This window comes from Nycticebus coucang, chromosome 23 (assembly GCF_027406575.1).
Source record: "Nycticebus coucang isolate mNycCou1 chromosome 23, mNycCou1.pri, whole genome shotgun sequence".
NCBI classification, from domain to species: Eukaryota; Metazoa; Chordata; class Mammalia; order Primates; family Lorisidae; genus Nycticebus; species Nycticebus coucang.
The window spans coordinates 8,829,821-8,854,088 of record NC_069802.1 but is presented as its reverse complement, the minus strand read 5'-3'; the positions used below and the strand labels follow the sequence as shown (position 1 = coordinate 8,854,088).

General features: G+C 38.4%; 1 protein-coding gene across 8 annotated transcripts in view; it reads left to right on the top strand.

The window, feature by feature from the left end:
• Positions 1–16,643: 16,643 nt before the first annotated feature.
• Positions 16,644–24,268, top strand: part of GUF1 (GTP binding elongation factor GUF1) — a 42,039-nt gene continuing 34,414 nt past the window's right edge. For 6 of the 8 annotated variants that reach the window (XR_008377188.1, XM_053577614.1, XM_053577617.1 and 3 more), the window contains exons 1-6: positions 16,644–16,930; positions 19,070–19,181; positions 19,332–19,480; positions 19,884–19,964; positions 21,521–21,598; positions 22,585–22,668. Coding sequence is in view for 7 of the 8 variants with exons in the window: in XM_053577614.1 (XP_053433589.1) it covers positions 16,796–16,930; positions 19,070–19,181; positions 19,332–19,480; positions 19,884–19,964; positions 21,521–21,598; positions 22,585–22,668 (639 nt within the window). In the remaining variant the exon portion in view is untranslated. Of the gene's footprint in view, positions 17,000–19,069; positions 19,182–19,331; positions 19,481–19,883; positions 19,965–21,520; positions 21,599–22,584; positions 22,669–24,268 lie in introns of all 8 variants that reach the window. The other 2 variants (XM_053577616.1, XM_053577613.1) reach the window with 2 other exon arrangements.

Genomic DNA, 24,268 nt, shown 5'->3' with positions numbered 1-24,268 from the left:
ATTTAGATCGTCATCTTTCTATTTTTTCAGAGTTCTTGGGTGAGAACATAGGTCCTTCCTAAAACAGCGGGGATTCAGGGTACATTCTTTTTTTATGAGACAGAGTCTCATTCTGTCACCTTGGGTAGAGTGCTGTGGTATCATTGTAGCTCATAGCAAACTCAGACTCTTGGGTTTGACTGATCCTCTTGCCTCAACATCCCAACTAGCTGGGACTACAGGTGTCTGCCACAATGCCCGGCTGTTTTTAGAGACAGGGTCTCGCTCTTGCTCAGGATGATCTCAAACTCCTGAGCTCAAGGAATCCTCCCACCTCAGCCTCCCAGAGTGTTGGGATTGCAGGCAGGAGCCACCCTTCCAGCCCATTCTTTTTTTCTGACATATAAATTCATAGAAAAGTTTACCAAAGGTAATGATTTTAATCTTAGCACACTTTGATAAATTTTAAACTTATTTTTTCATTTTGTACTTTTTAACATAGTTTCCTTCATAAAAAACTGTCTTGATGAAATGAATCACAGGAATACATGGACCAAAAATGGCATATAAAAATGAAATTAATCTAAGCCTTTAGTGAACTATAAGCTATGAAACATTGAAGAGCAAATGACTTTAATCTCCTGAGCGGTGCATTAATGGCACAGTAATGCACATGCCAGGATATTGTAAAGCTGCTTCTATAAATGTAACACTGTATGTGTATAAAATATGCATTGAAGTGTTTTTCCATTAATGAATCAGCTGATTATTATAGTGCATGTTGAAGAACAGGATTTAGATCAATATTATGTATGGTCAAAGTATCATCACTTGAGTGCTTTGGCTCATTTATTTAAATCATTATTTCTGGGTTCTGAATGACCTCAAAGACTACATAATGTAAATGAAGATTCTCACTGGATATAAAAGCCCCAAATTCTACTCACAACCACTTCCCTTCCCTTTCATTTTCCCTTCTCTCTCCACCCTCTTTCTCCCCTCACTGAGTTCTCTTTCTGAACTCTCTTCTAAGATGACCTCGTCTGTTTCCTTGGCTTTGTGTATTATTTATACAGAGACAGTTCCCAGTGTTAGAGACGCAGCTATAGCCTTTCTTCTCAGCTCCAGACTGTCTATTTGACAGACATTGAATACTTGATATAATCTAAACTGGATTTTTTTTAAACTCTACCCTCTTCAACCTAACACTTTTTTATCCATTTCAAGAAATGACATTCCAAAGCTCGCACTCACTCAAATAAGAAATCATCGAATCCGTCCACAAATTCTACCGATTTTTTTCTCAGAAATGTATCTCCCACTAACCAATCTCCACTGCTATCTGCCTGGTGGAAGCTACATGGTCTCCCAATTAGCCTCTGTTTGTTATTATTCAACAGAATGAAATACTATTTTTAAAGTAGCAGATTGGTAGGAGATAGTAAAGCTTATGTTAAAAGACTGTAAGAGTTATACTTTCCACGAATTGCCAAAATCAGGAAAGATGTTTCTATGGTTGCTAACTACAATTGGCAGTGGAACTCAAGGAGAATTTCCATCTACATCTGGAATTTCTTACTATCTCTCTGATTATCAGTCAAGTATTGTGGAGATTAACTTGCTCCCAGCTGTATCGCAACAATTTGCTCTCTGCCTGACAATCTGTTCAGTCACACGGGCATGAGACGCAGCTTCTGTTTGCATACATGTTTATATTACGTTAAAGGGTGAATTTTTAGATGGGTGATCACTACAATTAATTCTGCATGCTCAGAACCCAATATTTTAGTTGATATCAATATAAGCATCATATAAAATCATGACATCTATCACTGCAATCCTCTGATATAAAAATGGAAACTCAAGAGATGCTAAGTAATTTGCACAAAGTCACACACCCAGTATATGAAAGAATGTAGTTTGGGACATCATTCTCTCACTCAGCCCAGTTACCTTTTATTGCTCTCTATTTCTATGGCTATCCAAAATTCTGGTGTTATGACTGTTATTATTTGGAAACAATAAATGATGTTTATTTATAACCCCTCAAAATATCTTTTAGCTGAACAGAACTGCCAATAAACCAAACAAAAAAGTCATAATTTTTCTACCTCTGCTGACAGATAAACTGGTACCTGTCACCAGTGTTTATCATGCAATTATTTTGGCAATCTCTATTATAATTTAATGTACACTGACTGCATTTTACCTATAAATTACTATTCTTATTAATGCAGAGAAGAATACAGTGCATCTCTTTTTCCATCATTTTTTAATGCATTTTGGTCAGAATTCTCCACATGTGCTATTTGTTGGTGCCACAAGAGATTTGTTCCTAATCATCTTCCCTTTAAAGACTGTGCTGCTTCTATTATATTTTATAAGCCTGAAACTGCAGCCCAGAATATTACACAGTCACATGAAAATAGGCATAAAGTTCTGTTTCATTGCATGAATTTTAAAGGGCTCAATATATTCTATGGCAAGAAAACTAGAGTTTTGCTTCATTAATACTATCATAATTATGTTCGACTTTTAATCTGGCTATTTCTTGTTTGCTTCCACTTTTGTCTTAGTAGAACAAATTGGAATCTATCAGAATTATTACTGAATTCTCATTAAGTGTTCAGTTTAGTGGTATCCATGTTAGCAAAAACGTACTTTGCACCTGTAATTATGAGAGCTGATGTGAGCAGTAGTTGAGTTGTACATTCTTAGCAACCATATTCTTATAGAAGTCAATTTAGAATGTCATAAGTAGTAAAATTTACATACATTTAGCAAATTGATACAATTAATTTTCATAAACAGTCTTTCCCCCAAATTACATTAATTCTACTTTAAGTTATCTAACGAAAGGGATCCTCAGTTCTCTCGTATGTTAAAAAGAAAAAATGTACGGGGCGGTGCCTGTGGCTCAAGGAGTAGGGCGCCGGTCCCATATGCCGGAGGTGGCAGGTTCAAACCCAGCCCTGGCCAAAAAAAAGAAAAAGAAAAAAATGTACGTACATCTGCCTCATAGGTACTGCTCATTTCATTTTTTTTTTTTTTTTTTTTGAGGCAGAGTCTCACTTTGTCGCCCTTGGTAGAGTACCGTGGCATGACAGCTCACAGCAACCTCAAACTCTTGGGCTCAAGAGATTCTCTTGCCTCAGCCTCCCATGTAGCTGGGACTATAGTCGCCCACCACAATGCCTGGTATGTTTCGAGACCAGGTCTCGCTTTAGCTCAGGCTGGTCTCGAACCTGTGAGCTCAGGCAATCCACCCATCTATGGCCTTCCAAATGCTAGGATTACAGGCATGAGCCACCACGCCTGGCCTGCTCATTTCATCTTTATCTCACCCACTTAATTTTATTTTTTATATGTTTCATAGTATACCTAAATTATTAATCACCACATATGTATAACTTTTACATGCATATATGTATGTGTATAAATAAACTTATGTATAAAATATAAGGATTAAACAGGATTTTGCAAAAGGAGCAATTAACACATTAGCTGCCAAGTAGTAAATGCTCAATAAATGTTGCCTGTTATAATTCTAAATCTATGTGAAAATGAAGCTGGGTCAATAGCAGGTACTGATATTCTTATGTCCATTATTTACAGTCATGCAACATATAATTTTTTTAGTGAACTCTAATTCCAATATTACCTAAATCTGCACAAAATTTCATTTTATTAAAAGAAGGTAAGGGGCATATGTGTGCAAATGTTCTGTCTTACAGATGGATTGTGATTAGAGATTCAACATTCCTTGAGCATTCATCTCTTATTTTGTAATAAAGAAGTAACATTTCAAATAATAAGAAAGGCTAAAATGGACTTTCTTTGCCAAAATATTACTTGATATTTTGACTAAAATCCATTAGGTACTGCTCACTAAAGATGCATGTTTATGTTGGTTATATTTCCTTCAGCAAAGAAAGACAAAATTCTCACAATGATCTTTCATAATTATGTCTTTTTATGACAATATTGCTATTTCTTTTTTTTTTTTTTGTGGTTTTTGGCCGGGGCTGGGTTTGAACCCGCCACCTCCAGCATATGGGACCAACGCCCTACTTCTTGAGCCACAGGCGCCGCCCCAATATTGCTATTTCATAGCCTATGCAATTGCACCATTATTATAATTTTTTTCAAGGTATTTCAATTTCAATGTGAATATCTTATTATGATCAGTAGGTGAAATTTGTTAAGACAGTTTGAAGAAAATGATCATAATATATATTTAAATGCAATTGTCAAAATGCAAATTCTAGTTCATAAAAATGCATCTTTCCTTCATTTGACGCTAGAAATTTACTAACTACTTAGAATTCACAGTTACTTAATTTGGGACATTTACACAAATATTGCTTTTACATGGAGGTACTTTTTAAAGGAAAACTCTGTCTTGCAATATTCTTATTTTTATTCAGAAATCTGAGCTAGGGAAAGTAAGGTACAGAGTAGCAACATAATACTTTAAATACAATTTAATTTTCCCTCTAAAACATTTCTTGGGTGTCTGGTTTAAAATGTCAGTAGGCTGGGACAGTGACTCACAATTCCCAGCAAAGTAACACATGAAGGTTTAGAAGAAGAGAAATAGGCCACGATCTGAAATATTAATGCGTGGTCTCAACCTCCTGTTGGAATCTGGGTGGAACTCTGTAAGGTCAATGAACATGCAGCGAGAAAAAAGATTCTTCCTCCGAGGCACAAGAACAGCCCATTGATGTGAAAGGAAGAAGATTTCCTGGGATGCGCAGAGATCCAGGTTTTGTTCTAATTAGAAGAGCAGGTGATGCTGCTTTTCAAAGTGCCAGAGAAATGATCCTGCCACCTTCTCCTACGTTCTGATCTATGCAATATTTGGAGGAAGACACTCTTGGAAGACGGGAGGACTGGTGTCAGGAATTACAATGAGGGAGGGTTGCAGCTTAGTGGAGTTGAGGTGGGGTTTCTTACTCATTTTTGTGGACTGAAGGTTTGTGTGCCCTCAAATTCATATGTTGAAATCTAAACCCCATGTGACGATGTTCGGAGGTGGAGTCTTTGGGCGGTTAGTAGATCTTGACTACTGGGTGGATTAGTCATTAGGGCCTTATGGAAAGGGGCCAGAGGGCTAAGAGCTCGTTCCGTCTCCTTCCGACATCTGAGGATACAATGAGAGGTTGGCAGCCTCCGACCTGAAGAGGGGTCTCACCAGGACTCCCCTGGGATGGCGCCCTGACGTCAGACCTCCAGGCTCCAGAAATATAAGAAATGCATTTCTGCATTGGGTAAATCACCCAATCTATGAAATTTTGTTACCACAGCCTGAATGGGCTAAGAGTAAGGGCTCTACACATCCTGGGAACTACAGTGTGCCCCTGACACTGTTGTTGATAGGGTCACACACAAGGAGCATCTGGAGACGAGGTATCCTGAGGGAATGTAGCTCTTCACCGGCCACCCCACGTTCCCCCAACATTCCGTCTGCAGTGAAAGCCGTGCACGATGATCCACTGGAGTACCGGAAACCCTAGCAGAGGCGTTATTTCTACTCGCCCGTATACAAACACGTGGGAGATACAAAGCCTTGCCATGTTGTGTATAGTGTGTGACATGCCAGGCATGGTTTGGCATCTGTAATGTACTCTGTTCTTTGGGTTTGGGCTGAGTCGTGAAGAAGCCCACAACGTGGAGAGGTTGAAAGTAGCACCAATTTCATCTCTTCCCTTTCACAGGACCGTGACGTACTCTGGTTTATAGATGCCTATTCAGTATTTTTTTAACATGCAAGTTATATATATACATACATACATATATTTATTTGTTTTTATTTTTTATTTTTTTGCAGTTTTTGGCCAGGGCTGGGTTTGCACCCACCACCTCTGGCAGATGGGGCTGGCGCCCCACTCCTTTGAGCCACAGGTGCTGCCCTGCAAGTTATATTTTTTAACTTCATCTGGCCTTCATAACATGCACATGTGGCTTCAAAGTCAGAGTCAGAAATCAGATTAAATGCAAAGACAATAGATTAGAACAAAATACAAAGCAAGAAACAAAGATAAGCTGACATGAAACAAAGAGCTGTGTCAGTTTAGGAGCACTGTAGAGATGAGATATCATCTGGTAAAACAGAACGGGAATGGGAGAGAATATAGATAGTCCAGAAAATTGAATCAGGGCTGCAGAGACTACATTTAAGATATCGTCTACTAATTCAGAATAAAAGAGCAAAGAAATTAAAATGAATGGGAAGAGCAAAGAATGAACACTTCATAACAGCAAGTCCTGTGGAAAACATTTAAACTCACTATTAATAGTTTTAAACTAAAATAAGGTATTATTTTTGACTTATCAAGTTACCAAAGGTAAAATAAAAATATCTAGTTTTAGGCTTAGCACCCATAGCTCAGTGATTACAGAGCCAGCCATATACAGCGAGGCTGGCAGGTTTGAATCCAGCCTGGACCTGCTAAACAACAATGACAACTGCAACAAAAAATAGCTGAGCATTGTGGCGGGCACCTGTAGTCCCAGCTACTTGGGAGGCTGAGGCAAGAGCATCGTTTAAGCCCAAGAGTTTGAGATTGCTGTGAGTTATGATGCCACAGCACCCTACCGAGGGTGACGTAGTGAGACTCTGTCTCAAAAAAAAAATAGAAAAATCTAGTTTTAGTAAGGAAAAGACAACCAGAAATCTAACATAGAGTTTCATTTAGTATATATATACATTTTTAAATCCTTAGCAGGTAACCAAGCATTACAAAGCTTCTGTATTGGCTTAGCAAATTCAGTCGGAAGAATTTATCTTAGGATGTATTAAGAACACACGTTAAAGCAACATCTCACAGTAGCCTCGACGTCTAATATTTGGGAGCTAGTTAAATAAATCATGATAGACCTATACAATTGGATACTTTGCAATTTGAGGCAGATTAAAGATGGCTATAAATTCCTCATGCTTCTCTTGTTAGGAAGGAATTCCTTTTACCTTGACCTGTTGGCCTTCCTGACTTGCTTGGCCAATAAAATGTGGCAAATGTAAATGTGGTGAAATAACGTTACCAGACTTCTGAGCCTTAGCTTTTGCCTTGGTCTCTAAGAACACTTGTTTTTAGAGCCCAGCTGCCCTGCAGTAGGTTGATGTATATATACATGTGGTTTCTCCCTTTCTTCTCTCTCTAAACATCTTACTGTGCTGTACTCACCCTTCCTGCAATCTGTCGGCATGGTAACAGAGGTAGCTCCTAAGGGGCTAACGAGACCTCCCATGTGCTGTTGCACTGACAGCATGGATGTGCCGGACAAAGGCAGGAGTCCAGTCCAGGCCCGGATGGAGCAGGACAACAAGAGATCTCATCACGTTATTCACAGCGATGCATGATTAAAAATTCATAAATTGTTTATTTCTGGAATTTTCTATTTAATATTTTTAGTAACTAAAAGCACAGGAAGCAAAACGGTGAATGAGGAAGACACATTGCACACCATTGTTTCTCCTTGAAGTGGTTTTGAATATTTTTGATCCCACACCTAAGGGATGGGTTTTAGGCTGTAGAGATCAATGTGCTGCTCGGATTTCTCAAACTCAGACAGTGACTAATCAAGGAAAGAACAGAACCACTACTATGATCATCAAAGTGAATTCAGCAATTTTCCAGACAAGAGAACACACACCAAAGAAAAAAATTCTACGAGTAAATTTCTGAGGGAAAAACTGTAGGGAACTTTATGAGTTAGGAAAGCAGTGAGAATGCATGGTGGTTATGCTAATTAACACGTAATGTTTGCTTTCTGAAGAATGCATAAGTCTACATAAGGCTAGCTACAAACAAGTCCATTTTTCTCTGCTTAGGAAGGTCTTCAGTTGTGCCCAGTAAAAGTCAGATACTCTGGGGTCATTAGAAGTCTCATTCATTTATCAGCTGTGACTGGTATACGCTTCGTGTTCATGATGGCAAAATCTTCAAAAAATAGAGCCAGTTGTGGTGAAATATAGCAGCGGTTGATCTATCATGGGCAATTACTACTTTAATTGAAAATAGAATCTCATCACTATTGTTGTTTACCACCTATAATAATTACGTCCAGTGCTTATGATCCATCCCAGTAAGATACTTGAGAGCAGATTTGTACTTTTATATCTTACATAACCTCTAACACAGCACTTGGGATAGAGTAGATACTCAATGCAATTTTGTTGAATTAATGAAGATTTAAACGAAGCAAATTTTTACCTCGCTGGTTTTCATTTCATCAAGATCAATGTATATGAATTATAAAATACTTGAGGGCCTACAGCTCATCCTTTCCCAGAGTGAAGAATGGCATCGAGTTTCTCCACTAACTTAGGCACCACGGTCAGTTGCAGAGTTTTCCCTAATTATCATTTCCTAAAAACTTGTAAGCTAACATTGCATTTACATTTTAACATGAGAAGTCATCTTCTTGTGTGACCGCAGGCAATTTATGTAGGTTCTGTGCACCTCAATTTTCTCATCAATAAAATGACATTATTGGACTATGGGATATACTGTATAAAACACTTCCTATATCACTGAAATATTGCTAATACTCAAAGTGTACCCCAAAATGTTTACATTCGTAATGTGGCCAAAACAGAAGTTTTCAATGGGAGAGTATTACCTGTGATGCAAAGCTGTTTCATATACAGCCTGAATGTGCCAAAATTTTCTGCTAACATGTTTTACTGCAAACTTAAATATAGTACGGTTTGTAGAGATTCTTTTCAGTAAACGTCTAGACTTTTTTTGTTATTACAGTTTCCTCTTTTTCATGTTCTTATTGCAACTTTAAAAATGTTTATTTCTCATATTCTTTACTCAAACTGTGACAATTCCCTTCCTATGAGCAAAAATTAATCCCATAACTGCCAATGAGAAACAAGCATATGAGGAAATGGTGCTTCCTAAGATAACTCACTTTCAAGTTATTCAATACTAACATGAGGTATTTAATGAATCTAAAACTAATGATAAAGATTAGAGAACTCAGAAGAGAAAAAATGAATTGGCACTATGCAAGTAATGATTCCCATAAAAAGAATATAAAATGTCAGAGAAGCAAAAAATAAAGCAGGTAAGAAGTAGATGCTAATGTTTTTAAAAAGACAAATGAAGTCACAGGAAAACTAATTTCCTTAAGGGGTAAATATCTATTTTTCTCAGCATTTGTACACTTAGAAATATATCCTCTTGGCTTATTATGAAACCTTTAATCCTTTTAATGAACATTTATTCATCGTTATTTTGTATTTACAACTTTTAAGTCATCCTGCCTTTTCCATTTAGGGTAATCATACAAAGTTTTCTATTAAGAAAAATCAATTACATATAAATGGTAAGTTAATTTAAAGAAAAATAGTAAGTATCTAGTAGCCATATGGTCTGAGGACGGACAAAGATACTCTCCTTGACCAAACTCTACTCAGGGTCCTCTGAGCCTTATTCTCCACAAGATCTCAAGCTTGGCCTACAAAAGCACAGACTCTTAGCACAAATGATTTCATTCTAACAGCTCAAGGCTGCATCTTTAAGATGAAATCTGGAGTTACTCTGTGCTCCCTTCTCTCCATCTACAGCAGATTAGCTCTGTTCATTCTGTCTCCCAAACGTGGACCCATTCCCTCTTCATGCCATGGCCGGATTCATCCAGGACCGTCTTGTATCTCACTTAGGTTAGTAAAACAGAAAGCGGTCTTCCCTTTCTCACTCTCACCACCTCCTTTTGCTTTCCTTTTCACGGTAATCTTACAAACCATTATCAGAATAAGGTTTCTAAGCAAAAAATAGGCTGTGTTCTTTCCTTTCTTACAACGGCTTCTGCATAAAACAATGGTGCAATGCTAACCAGCAAGCTCCTTTACTGTTCTGTCCACAGATAATTCCTGCCAATCTTCTCTGCTACCCCAAGCACTTCTATTTTGTGATAAAAAATATTTATAAAATCCTAATTTATGTCCAAAGTTTTAATATAAAAGTCTTCAAAAAAAAAATCACAAAAGAATTTAAAAACTGGCTGAAAAAAAAAAAAAAAAAAAGAAGGGCTGCGCCTGTGGCTCAGTGAGCAGGGCGCCGGCCCCATATGCCGAGGGTGGCGGGTTCAAACCCGGCCCCGGTCAAACTGCAAGAAAATAGCCGGGCGTTGTGGCGGGCGCCTGTAGTCCCAGCTACTCGGGAGGCTGAGGCAGGAGAATCGCCTAAGCTCAGGAGTTGGAGGTTGCTGTGAGCTGTGACGCCACGGCACTCTACCGAGGGCGATAAAGTGAGACTCTGTCTCTACAAAAAAAAAAAAAAAAAAAGAATTTGCAGGCTGCATTTTGCACTGTCGACACACGGTGGCGCATTGTGATATTATTTTAAACACTTATTCATAGTATTACTAGTGCTGATCTCGGCGGTTTTTAATCTGCTTTGGTCCGTGGTCCTGCAGCACCAGATTCTCCTTTTTTTTTTTTTTTTTTTTTCCCAAAATGAAGCAGGGAATATTTTTCCAACTCTGCCAAAACATATGTCTATTTTTAATCTTTTCGCTCCTCGCAAATTTTTAATATTGATACTAAGTGTAAGTGTCATTTAGGCTTTTGTTTCATAACGGAACTGTTAGTTCTGTTAGTCCAGCACTGATTTTGGCGATTTTCGGATGCACCTGATTAGACCTCAGGTTTCATTTTGGGCTGGGCAGGTAATGAAAGGACGAGAAACAGCCGATTCTAAGAGTAACGTGAATTCATAGTCAAACACAAACCCTGTTAAAATTGTATTTATGTTTTAGTTCATTTAACTGTTTACCGTAGATCTTTTCCAGTCAGATTCATCCTCGGAGTTTTGCATTGGTGTTGAAAGTTGTATTATTTTTATATTAAGTAGGTAGAAATTTTCACTCACACAGAAAACTAATGCTGCTTTTGCCCCCTTGAAACATGGTGTCTCAAATCACCCTTTATTTTCCTGCCTTCAATAGAGGCACCAGAGAAATATTTCCCCATAAGGGGAAAACAACAGAACCAATGCTATGATGAAGGGAGACTGACACTGTTCGGTTAGAGACTGTAAGGTCTGGTGCAGGCGCTCCATGGAGCAGATCTGTGCTAAACACATCAGGGCAGCTCAGCGCCAGCACCTTGCTGTGTAGGCTGGAATCAGGCCTGGTGCTGTCAGATATTTTGATCTGTATAAGGAGCTAGAAATACGAACGTTATGAACTATTTAATTTTAAAATATTGGTTCGAGTGCACTCCCAGGCCAATAGTTTGCTATTTTTGATCTAAATTATAAGCAGTTTAGAACAGGGGTTTGTTCATTACTGTTCTCTGTGTCTGAGACAGTGCTCCTCACTTACTGAGTTGTCAATAAACCTGAATGAAAGAGTGAAGAAATGGACAGTGTCCTCAGAAAGTTATTAGGGATAAAAAAATAGTATTACTAGTGCTAACATTGCTTCACAATATCAATAACTATGAAACAGAATTTAGAGCGGATTAAGTTAGCATTTATATGTGATATTTGTATTGGTTACACCTTCAGTTACGGGCTAAATTGTCTCTTCTGCCCTAAATTCAAACCTCCCAGTTCTTCAGAATGTGACTGTATTTAGAGTTTGGGTTATTAAAAAAGAAATTAAGTTAACATAGGTCATTGAGAAGGACCCAGATCAAATAACTGGTGTCAATGTCACAGAGACAACGGCCTGAAAAAGAGTAAAAGTGTTTTCTGTCTCTTTAAAACTCTCTTATCCTTTGTGAGAACTAAAACCTGCATCCCTGCCTCAGCCCAGTTGTCTCTGTTCTTTGCACTGCTGGAGCTGACTCAACTACACTGTCTGGGCTGAGGCACCCAAGGTTGGAGGTTTGGACAGGTGAAGGTCACCGGATTGTCTTCACCAGAAATGGGAGATGTGATCAATCAGAAAAATCAACTGCCATTCTCCTAATTTGCCACAAAATGAATAAACTCCTCTCTGTTTTCTTCAACCACTTGTTCCAGTTCCTCTGATGTGGCCTGGGACAAGTGCCAAACTTTCAGTAACACAGAAAAAGGAAATTAGGTCACAGACATTTGGAGGAGACCACGTGAGGACACAGTGAGGAGGCCAAGCGCTGCAAGGCAAGGACAGAGGTCTTTTGCCTTGTAGGAGCCAACTGTGCTGTCCCCTTGACCTCAGACTTTTAGCTTCCAGAACCATGAGCAAATAAATATCTGTCATTTAATCCACTCAGTCAGTGGCACTTAGTTATGGCAGTTCTTACAAACTAAGGTACCTTTCATTAAGTTTAAAAACATAAATGCCATGCAATAGCTGTGGATTAATACAGTGTATGGGAATTTAATCTCATTTTATATTTACTCTCAGGGGGAAATAAGTCTCAATATGAGTTGTTTTTTTTTTTTTTGTAGAGACAGAGTCTCACTTTATGGCCCTCAGTAGAGTGCCGTGGCCTCACACAGCTCACAGCAACCTCCAACTCCTGGGCTTCAGCGATTCTCTTGCCTCAGCCTCCCGAGTAGCTGGGACTACAGGCGCCCGCCACAACGCCCGGCTATTTTTTGGTTGCAGTTTGGCCGGGGCTGGGTTTGAACCCGCCACCCTCGGTATATGGGGCCGGCCCCTTACCGACTGAGCCATAGGCGCCGCTCCTCAATATGAGTTTTTAAATTATTTGAGCTCTTCAGAAAACTTTGCCTCAAATAAAATACCACTGTCTTAAATGTTAGCGGTGTTCCTATGACAACCATTAACTCACCATCTCGTAAGTTCTCACTCATTCGTACTCCTGCTCCACAAGGTGTTTAATGGAGTGGTGGAGGGTGCAAGCTCTACAGCCAGACTGCTGTCACTCACAGTCCACTTCACCACCAACTGTCTGACTCTGGGCAGTTAATTAAAAAGCCTGGGGCCCATCTTTATCAGGTATCTGTACAGCAGAGATAAGAGCACCTGCACTAGAGGTTATTGCAAGGATTAAATGAATCGATATATACAAAATATGCAGAACAGCACCAGGAAGAGAAAATGTTTCGTGCTGTTGATTGTTCCCCTGCACATTAAGGCTCCAATTATCTCCTTGGGGGAAAAGACTACTTTTCCTTCAGAAGAAAAGATACCTCTCCTTTGAAGAGTCAGTAGCTCCACCTCTCTTTCTAATCAAGCAGCATAATAAATAAATTTATGTTGTCAAAAATGTTGCAGAGATGAGCTTTGGCTTCCAACAATCTGCATTCAAATATGCATGTATAGATTTTTCCTTTTAACTGTCAGGCAATTTTAGACAATTTACCTAATTTTTTGTTTCCATAGCTTTTCGGTCATGGAATATAAAATGTCTGATTTAAAAATCAAAAGTTTAGCTGTATTTCCAACAATTAATCAAAGTATGCAATTAAACTGTCAACATTGCTTTGCCATCTTAATAGCTTTTTTTTTTTTTTTTTTGTAGAGACAGTCTCACTTTATGGCCCTCAGTAGAGTGCCGTGGCATCACACAGCTCACAGCAACCTCCAACTCCTGGGCTTAAGCGATTCTCTTGCCTCAGCCTCCCGAGTAGCTGGGACTACAGGCGCCCGCCACAACGCCCAGCTATTTTTTGGTTGCAGTTCAGCCGGGGCCGGGTTTGAACCCGCCACCCGACAATAGCTTTTTTATGGCAGCAGTGAAGAAGCCTAGAGAGAGAGTGGTGATAAAATTGCAAAAGCATTTTCTAGAGCTTGCCGAGAACTGAATATTTTTCCTTGTAAGAAGTGGTCCAAAGCCTGGAGGAAATGGTAGGTCAGTGGGTGCAAGTTCTGGTGGATGAAGCAGATGACAGTTTCCAAGTCCAGCAGTTTTGTTTTATGTGAAGGCTGCTAACTCAGGCATAGGTTGAACTGGACACCCTTCCACTATAGCTTTCAGCTCATCATTAACCACCTTGTCTCATGTTACCCACCTGGTTCATTTTCAAGGTAAAAGTCACAGAATGGGACTTTTCAAAACCATCGCCATGCTGTGGGTTCATTAGCCACATCCCTCCCAAATACTTCATTGACATTTTGAGCTGACAGTGCTGCACTGGTTCAAATAAAAAACTCATATTCGAAAATAACAAAGTTTAGATTTATCCATGGTTTCACCAAAATTGCTATAAAAAACTCCAAAATATAAGCCAAAACTTGCCTTTTAAAGAATGAGGGTAGACCTCCACAATAAGTGTCAAAGTGAAAACAAACACCGGAGCATCAACTGTCAAACTCAGTACTTAAGGAAATCGGGCATTTTGTAACCTAATACTGTAGTACATTACCTGACATGATGGTGCTCAGTATTTTTCAAATGTGTATAATTTTTCACTTGTAGGTAGGTTGGAGAATATAATGTCAGCTTTGTAAATTATTGCAGTATTTCTAAAGTGTGGAACCAATACTTTGGAGGCATCAACATAATTTTAAGTGAGACTCCAATATGTTAAGAACACAGTCATTCAGAAAAAGTTCATCATTCGACTTTCAGTACTTTTGTTTAAATCAAGGAAAAAGATCTCAGTGTTGTGCTTATATTTTAAAATTATCTTCTAATGCTTGCTAATCTCCCTTTTCATCAAGAAAAACTGAACCTAAAACTGAATCCCATTTTTATTCATTAAAATTATACTTACTGTTACTAACTTTTTTTTTTTTTTTTTTTGCAGTTTTGGCTGGGACTGGGTTTGAATCCGCCACCTCCGGCATATGGGGCCAGCTACCTACTCCTTTGAGCCACAGGCGCTGCCCTGTTACTAACATTTTTATTTATGACATGCTATTGTGCTTTTTAAAGGCTATCATACAAAGTTTTCTTTTAAAACAAATTTTATTTACCTATAATAGATAAATTAGCTTAAAGAAAAATATTAAGTATTATAATTGCTGGTTGAGGATTTACAAAGATACTCTCATTGCCCAAACTCTAAACAGGCTTCTTTGAGCCCTCTTCTTGAATAGGGCTTAACCTCAACCTACAAAGACCACAGACTCTCAGCACAAATTACTTCATTCACACTCTCCCCTCATCCACTCACCCTCCCATACACACATCAGAAGACTTGAACACGTATTAAGATAGTTTCTAACAGCTCCAAGTTGCATCCTTGAAATGATGACTCCAGCTGCCTCAAGTTCCTGAGAACCCTCAGGGCTGCTGAAATAATTTGTATGTTCCAGTCAACACCTGACTTTAGGGCCCTTGTCTCCTAGTTAGGTAGGTGCCTAACTTTCTTTTCTTTTTTGAGACAGAGCCTCAAGCTGTTGCCCTGGGTAGAGTGCTGTATCATCACAGCTCGCAGCAACCTCAAACTCCTGGGCTCAAGCGAGTCTCCTGTCTCTGCTTCCCAAGTAGCTGGGACCACAGGCACCCGCCAGAACGCCCGGCTATTTTTTGGTTGCAGCCGTCATTGGCGGGCCCGGGTGCCTAACTTTCTTTAGCACTAGTTAACAAACCTAGACGGATTTAAAACGGATCGACACCCACCCCCACCTCTGCTTGTTGTAAATATCCGCTTCCCTACTCAGGTCAAGCCCAATTGTTCCCTCCCCATTCTCTCTTTAAGACGCAAAGGGAAAGTAGAAAACTTCCCATTCTCGCTTTAAGATGCAAAGTCACCTCTGCAGAAATTCAAGTGGAATTTGGTTCACTATGGACCCTCTTCCTTATTGCAATAACAATATTACTATTTTAAATCTGCTTTAAACACATTATAACTAGTGTTTAGTTTCATTTTTGACAAGATGCGGTGAAAATTAATGAAGATAATATACAGACTATTAAACTCTGAGCAACGCTCAACTATTGTTAAAATAAGTAAGCTCATTCTCTAACAAACGTGGCAGAATTAGCGATGGATCAAGTATCGTTTCAATTCATAACAGTTTCAACTGAGCTTGCCACAAAATTATTGATTCTAAGGAATCTCTAAAATAATTAAACTGTCAAAGGTTTTGGAAAGAACATAAGGATTATGCTGTTAATCACTACGGTGAACTGAACACAGCTATCATATCTCTCCTTTGCACCAAATTCTGGATATTCCAGAAAAGGCCAAAGGAAATAGTGCGAGACAAACACTGGCTGCTATCCAGATCTCATTCTCTCTTTTATCCCTCATTCTCACTTCACCAGCGCTCCTCTGATTTAAGCTCAATCACTGAGATGGGGAATATATTTAGACAACCAGATTTTTAAAGTTCCAATGTTACTTTGCCATTAGTTAGAAGGCTAAGTCCCAACGTTGTGCTAATAAAAGGATCGCTACGTTCCCTGACTTCCAGCTCGCTCCTCATTCAGTTCTCGGTCAAGGGCGTGGGGAAGCGACCGGCGCTGCAGGGTCAGGAATCAGCAGCTGGTCTGCACACCCGGCTCCACCACGCCCCACCTGTGTGGTCTGGATTTCCTGAGGTCGCTTACGGACTCCGACAGTACACACGCGTCAGCGCAGCAGTGAGAAGAAAAGAAACCAAACAAAGGAACCGACAAGGCCCTCGGTACACGATGGAAGATAACCTCCGCTCTGACTGTACCGGCCATACTCGGGAATTAATTGAGAGCTTGCGCTCAGGTTACTTCTGCAAAACTTCGCGCGCAGACGCACTGACGCCTTCCGTCGTTCGACTTGCTGACGTCAATGGGATGCGCCGCATCGCCGGAGAGTCAACGGAGCCGCTGGTTGGTCAGCTGTCCTCAGCTCTGGATCTTCTCCGCCTTCGCCGGCGTGTTTCAATCTTGGCGGCTGGGCCCTAAGGAGACTGTGGGCTATGTCACTGTTGTGTTTCAGGACCCTTTCTTGACGTCTTCTCCGCCTGGAGCATGTGGATCCTGGTCGGTCGGAGCTGGGGGCGCGGACTTGCCCTCGCGCCGTGGGCCTCAGGGGCTGCTCATCGGCGCCTTCCGGGGCCCGGGTCGTGGACTGCCGACAGGTTCTACAGCTCTGCAGACCTCAAGGTGACCGCCTCCTAGTCTCCATTAACGACGTTTTAAAACTTTGGAGTGCCCAAGTGATCGTGGAAATGCGTAAGGTTTTCTGGGACTCACTATGAATCCATCTTGCTATTCTGTAAAGGGAGGCAGAGCGGAGAGCGCAGAACCTGCTTGGTTTTCTAATTCCCTCACCTCAAACTGCTGTGACCCTGGGCAAGTCACTTAACTTCCTGGGCTTTCTCATTGGTATTGTCAGTCGATTCGTTGATGTTGTTATACTAGGGACTGGTCATAGCGCTTTGCATGTATTAATTTATTTAATTTTCCTAAAACAACTAGCGGGGAAGCTGCTAGTATACAACCTTCGTTTTCCTGTAACTTATTAACTACGTGACTTGGGCAAGTTACTCTGTGACTCTGCCTTCTTTGTTGATGGAGATACTAATCAAACATCCAGTGACTTAATTTGAGAAGTTTGTGTGATGTGAGGCGTGGAACTTTTTAAATTAATACTTAGGATGCAAGAAGTGCTTCTCTTTGTTTTGTTATTTTACCTCAGCCAGAAGAAACCTGTGTAATTGTTGAGTCAGTTGCAGTTGAAGAAGGCAAGGGTTCAGCAACTCTTAAAACTACGTAACTGTGAAGAGATAATATATAGTTTAGGCATAAAAGTGAAGCGATTGGATGCAAGCTATAAGCAGGTGGAAAAATAATTATAATTATAATTAATCAACTTTTTAATGGGCCTGTGGCTTTAAAAAGGCGTTTGTATTGCAATTCGGACTTCTTAAAAATGGTGCCGTTTTGAATACCTTTAGAATTGAATGAAGGACAAAAAAATGAGAACATCTACAGGACAGACATCAAAATGAGTTTGAGGTTTTTTTTTTATTTTGCAGAATATATTTAAGATAGAAATATATTTTTATTGTCTGCTTTATATTGGGGCAGTTATAAAAAGGAAACTATATTCCACTGTTAATTTCATGTTTTTTTGTGGATTAGTGGGTGTCCCAAAAGTCACCCCTGGGAAATGGGAATTTATATCTAAATGTATTTACAAAATGCATAGGGAAAATGGGCATTTATAGCTAAATGTATTTACAAAATGTTTATTTAAACTTTTATAAAGCATTTACAAAATATTCTTTATGTGGTGGCCACCTTTTGTAAAATTTTGTAATGAATATTTTGTAAATAAGGGTCCTTTTTTTTTAAAAGCTACAATTTTCCCATTTTCCCAATGTATGGCAACTTTAGAAATAGATTTGATTGAATGAAATGTTTAGAGTACAAAATAAATAGTATATTTTACTTGAATAGCAATTTCCACTAGTTACTGATATTTCAGTAAAATGTTAAGATGTGTACATTAAAACCCATGAGTTTAACTTTAAAATGTTTAAAAGTTTTAAGTGATCAAACGCCTTTTTTTCTCTCCAGAGAAGTTGCACAGTAACAAATTGTATCTAAATTAAAAGTTTGGGGCGGCTTCTGTGGCTCAGTGAGTAGGGCACCGGCCCCATATACTAAGGGTGGTGGGTTTGAACCCGGCCCCTGCCAAACTGCAACAACAACAAAAAATAGCCGGGCGTTGTGGTGGGCGCCTGTAGTCCCAGCTGGTAGGGAGGCTGAGGCAGGAGAATCGCCTGGGCCCAAGAGCTGGAGGTTGCTGTGAGCTGTAATGGCGCGGCACTCTGCTCAGGGTGACAAGGTGAAAACGGTTTTAAGGCTTATTTGGAACATAGATTTTTAAATAGATTTGATTTCTGATAAAATGTGGGGCAGTTTGCTCTCATTTTTCAGTTTTTCTGTCATTTCTTTTCCTTAGGGGATTTTGCTGCACATGGCATTCTCAGGTCTGAGTACCTTGTGTTCTCTGTTCATGAAAATAAATTCAGTTTCTTCCAGAGTGGCTCTAAAAGTGATGGAAATATTAAGGGATTATTTAGCTATATGGGCACCTTTGATGATTAAACTGATGTGTTTGATGCGTGCTCTTAATATATTCCTTGTAGTAAAGACATCCATGTCTTTATGGTCAAAAGAATCACATAAGCAACATAAATAAAATTGTTTAAGGAAAATTAAAATAATTAGTATACTTCTATACAAAATTTATACTTCTAAATGTGATATTTTTCTCTCACCTCTTTTTTTTAGGAAAAACTTGACATGTCTAGGTTTCCTGTTGAAAATATCAGAAATTTTAGTATTATTGCACATGTGGATCATGGCAAAAGTACTTTAGCAGACAGACTCCTAGAACTAACAGGTATTTTCATTTTATATTATACACTTAATCAATAGCTGTAAGTAAATGGGGATTACTTTTTCCATGCTGTGTTAAATGATGATTTTAATCTTACATGTAATACTTTCTATTTTAAAGTCCAGAGAAACAGCAATGTGTTTCTTCTTATAGGGACAATTGACAAAACAAAGAATAATAAGCAGGTTCTTGATAAATTGCAAGTGGAACGAGAAAGAGGAATCACTGTTAAAGCTCAGACAGCTTCTCTTTTTTACAGTTGGGAAGGAAAGCAATACCTTTTAAATCTCATTGATACACCGGTAAGTTTAATATTAATTGTGCATGTATTGTTAATATGTACCTTGTGTTAATAGTGCAAATAAATCCTTAGTTTTTGAAATGAATCTAAACATCTGCCTTTGCTTTTTGTTTTCTCAGTGTTCTTGTGTTAGTGTAAATTGTTTATTTCAGAAGTGGAAGCTTAGTAAAAGGAAACCTATACATGTATTTAACAACTTTTTTTTTTTTTTTTTTTTAATTTGGCCGGGGCTGGGTTTGAACCCGCCACCTCCGGCTTATGGGACTGGCACCCTACCCGCTGAGCCACAGGCGCCGCCCGTATTTAACAACTTTTTATCGAGTAGAGTCAGTAGATTTACCTCAGTGAGCTTTCATAAAAATTTATAGGTAACATCCAGAAGTTCCAATGTTTTTGTTTCTCAGGGCCATGTTGATTTTAGTTATGAAGTATCCAGGTCACTTTCTGCTTGTCAGGGCGTTCTACTTGTGGTTGATGCAAATGAGGTAGGTATTTTTTCATTTTATATGTTCTGACATGTTACATGATGTGTACTTGATTGTTTCAAGAAGTTTTCTGTAAATGCGTTTTGCAAATAGAATTTTTGTGTTTGAAAAAAGTAGATTATGCAAATTCATAAACTTTGATCTTGTCAACCTGAAATTTTATTATAATGAAGTATTTTGTGGAATTAACTGTTTGTCTTTTAATATTTTAAACTGATCAAAGGAATTGTTCAAAGATTGTATATATTTTTTGTAAATATGATATTGCGTATCGGTGTATCCTGTGAAGCCCCTACCCCCAATTCTAGTGGTCTTTAGTCTGATGTTTCTACATCAGAGCTTAGAAATAAATTTTAGTTTTTAGATCATTTTAGGTGATTTTAAGGCAATAATTGGTAAGTTTTAAAAAAAAAACAAATAACATGATCAAGTTCTTTCATGGTCTAAACCATAAAAACACATTCAGTAGATGACTGTGTAACAGCCATGACATACTAAAGTAAACTTTTGATGTGTATCTCAGTTTCTTTTTCTTTTCTTTTTTTTTTTTCTTTTCTTTTTTGAGACAGAGTTTAACTTTGTTGTGCTGGATAGAGTGTGATGGCATCATAGCTCACAGCAACTCAAATGATCCTCTTGCCTCAGCCTCCCTAGTAGCTGGGACTACAGGCATCCACCACAATACCCAGCTTTTTTTTTTTTTTTTTTGAGACAGAGTCTCACTATGTTGCCCTCGGTAGAGTGCTGTGGCGTCACAGCTCACAGCAACCTCTAACTCTTAGGCTTAAGTGTTTCTTTTGCCTCAGCCTCCTGAGCAGTCACCCAGCTAAATTTTTTATAGAGACAGGGTCTCATTCATCCTCTGATTGGTCTGGAACTCCTAAGCTCAAGCGATCTACCCACCTTGGCCTCCCAGAGTGTTAGGATTACAGGCATGAGCCACTGCACCTGGCCTGTATCTGTTTCTCAGAAACCTTCATTCAAAACCCAAAGGTTATATTGTTGTGGTGCTGAGCATTGCCTGATCCTGGCAGGCAAAGTCAGGCTGTACCTTATGTACATGGTATAGATTGGTCTTTATAAATTATGTTAGATGACTGTGCCCTCTAGTAGTCTTTAAGGTCCTTGAGTGTCCGATGTTTATATTTGTGTTTTCAATGACTGATATCATTCTTGGCATAGACAAGGCCCTCCAAAACATGCTTCCTGAAGTGAAAGAAATTATCACAGGGAACGATCCAGAGGCTTGAAGTACAGGTACTGGGGCTTGTTTACCCTGTGCCTCCACTATAGGCTTCCTGTCTCAAACTCAGTACTAAGTGTGTCCTGGCTGACCCTTGCATGATGTGGTTATTGCTGTACCATCAGCCATCTTTGTTTTGATCCCCGAGTTATGAGGAGCAGATACATAGCATTCTGTTTAATTTTGTTATAACATTTGAGTGATGTAGAAGCTCGGCTTGGATGAAGACACATGGAATGGTCTTGAATCACAAGTTTTATGCTAGAGAGCAGAATGGTTGTCATCTCAGTGTCTTGTGTCTTGATCTTCCCAGGGTGTTCAAGCCCAAACTGTAGCAAACTTCTTTCTTGCCTTTGAAGCACAGCTATCAGTAATTCCAGTTATAAACAAGGTAAGTATAATGAGATAGCAGTGCTGTTTATTATTTTACTTTCAAGTTTATTATCTTATATTTAGTATTTTAATATCAGGTGTAGTATTTATTATATTAGGATCTCTAGCTATTTATTAAATATGTTGGTAGGATTTATTTCTTTGAATTGCATGTAACAGAGTTGCAACTGAAGCTTCTATACCTTTATGCATAGTTGAGAAGATAGTCTCCTGCTTTACATAGGGTAATGGAAGGCCAATTCTATAGGAAGGGGATGCAAGGCAGACAACATATCTGTCACACAAAATTGTGCACAGGAAAAGAAAAAGAGCTTATGATATGGAGGAAACAGTATAACACATGAAATGTAACAGTTCAGTGTTAAACTGAACTCTGTTTACAAACTTCTATTAATTGTTTTAAAACTAGTTAAAATTAAGAATGTTAATTTTAAAATCTGCATTGAGATAAATTTAAGAGGTAAGAGCATAGGTCAGAAAGCTTCTCAGGCTTATGTTAGGTTTAACTTAATTTTTAAATCAGTGCACACGGTGCTGCTAAATTATTACTGAATTTTTCTCCCCTGAGTAGCAAACTGCTCAAGTTTTTTGCATGTTGTTATCTAATATTTTTCAGCAGTCATGGTTATTAAGTTGTATTGCTCATATACAGATTATTTTAATACTTAAAAACAAATCAGAGAAATTGGTGGGACCACACCTATGGTGCATTTTACAAGGGTACATGTTAAATCTACTAAGTGTCGAATATAAATGTCTTAACACAATAACTAAGAAAGTGAGGTGAAGGCTGTGTTAACCAGTTTGATGAAAGTATTTCAAATTGTATATAAAATCAGCACATTGTACTCCATAATTGCATTAATGTACACAGCTATGATTTAATAAAAAAAAAAAATCATAGAGGGGTCAGCCAGGGTAAAGCAGATATATACTTGTAATTTTTATTATACCAACACATAATGGATTTTTTTTTTTTTAAAGATAGATTTGAAGAATGCTGATCCTGAAAGGGTGGAAAAACAAATTGAAAAAGTGTTTGATATTCCAAGTGCTGAATGTATTAAGGTAAAATAGGTTTTTTGAAAATTTTATACTTTTTTAAAAAATGAAATTTTGTGGCATTTGATAAACTAAGCACTGTATAATTTTTACATGGTTTTGCAAAGTTCTTTGACTACTATTTCATTTGCTCCTCAAAAGAAACCTTTTTTATATTGTATTATTAGATGCTACAGTCACAGGGGTTAAGGCTCAAAGATTTATCACTTTCCTAAGATCACAAGTTTAATGAGCCAGTGTGTCAGGACTAGAACATTGGCCTTATGGAGTTTCAGGCAGTATTATTTCTTTATGCCATTTTGCTTTGATGGTAATGTTGTCTTTGAAGACAGGTTCAAACTAATTTCAAGGTATTTGTAAATTTCATTATTGGAATTGACAAAAACTATTTTATAAAACTAGTAATGGTAGAAAACAATAGGTTTTATTTATATCAAAGCTGATAATCATTTTAAATTGGAATGTCTTCACCCTCCAGATGAAGGTTTTCTTACTAGCCACATTCAAGCTGCTGTGCTGGTGGTGGTGTAGTCAGTATGTCAGTGGAGCAATACAGTTTCCTTTAAAATCTCATTTGGTTCTTGAAAACGCAAGTTTCACATGGTGAACTGTTACTTGTTTTGTTTTTGTTTTTTGTATTTTTTTTAAATTTAAACACAATGGATGATACACACAACCTAGGAATACATGTAACTGAAAAAAGTAGTAATTGTTTTTATGGATATATACATAGAACTTAATGGTTTTTGTTAAAGAAGGATCTCATTGTAAGGCAGCCAACTGGGTTTATATCTTGGATAGTGTTAATAGTGTTAAAGTATAATTAACTTCTGATTTTAATTTTCACAAAATGTATTCTGATATTTATTTGGTATAGGCCAGCCAGGGCTATAGCAGTGAACTAGACTACACAAAACCCTTGTCTTCACAGCCAGTAAATAAGTAAACAGCCGGAGATTATTAAATAGGATGGAAACTATCAAGGACATTTATGTAGCAAACTATACTGTAGGTGAAATATCATAACAATGAAAAATATCTTTTCTTCTCAGAGAGATGCTATGACATGGAGTAACTTAGGTAAAGCTTCTCTAAAAAACTGAAGGAGTGAATAATTCTGAGAAAAGCATTCCAGGAAGAGAAAAGAGCCAGTGTAAAGGATCTCAATTAGGACAAGATTTGGCTGTTTAAAGAACAGAAAGGAGGCAAGTTGGATAAGAAGGCTTTCTCAGGGGGATGCAGTACTCAAGTCATGCTGGGACTCTTCCTATACTAAAGAATTTGAAAATTATCCAAGATTATGAAAAGATTTTAAACCAGAAAGGAAAATAAAGCAGCCATTCGTTTTGTTTATTACAGGGAATGGATTAGAGAGTTACAGGGAATCTAACAATCAGTAATAGCCCAGACATGAAATTACCTGGGAACCTTTTGGGTGGTCACAACTTGGGAGGGACATTACTGGCATCTCATAGGTACATGAGATGCCCTCCACAGGATCCCCAGTTCCTGGCCTAAAGTGTCAGTAGTTCTGTGGCTGAAAATTCCTGGTCTAGACTGGGTTTGAAGGGTAAGAAATTTGAAATCAAGAGATGGTTCATTTACA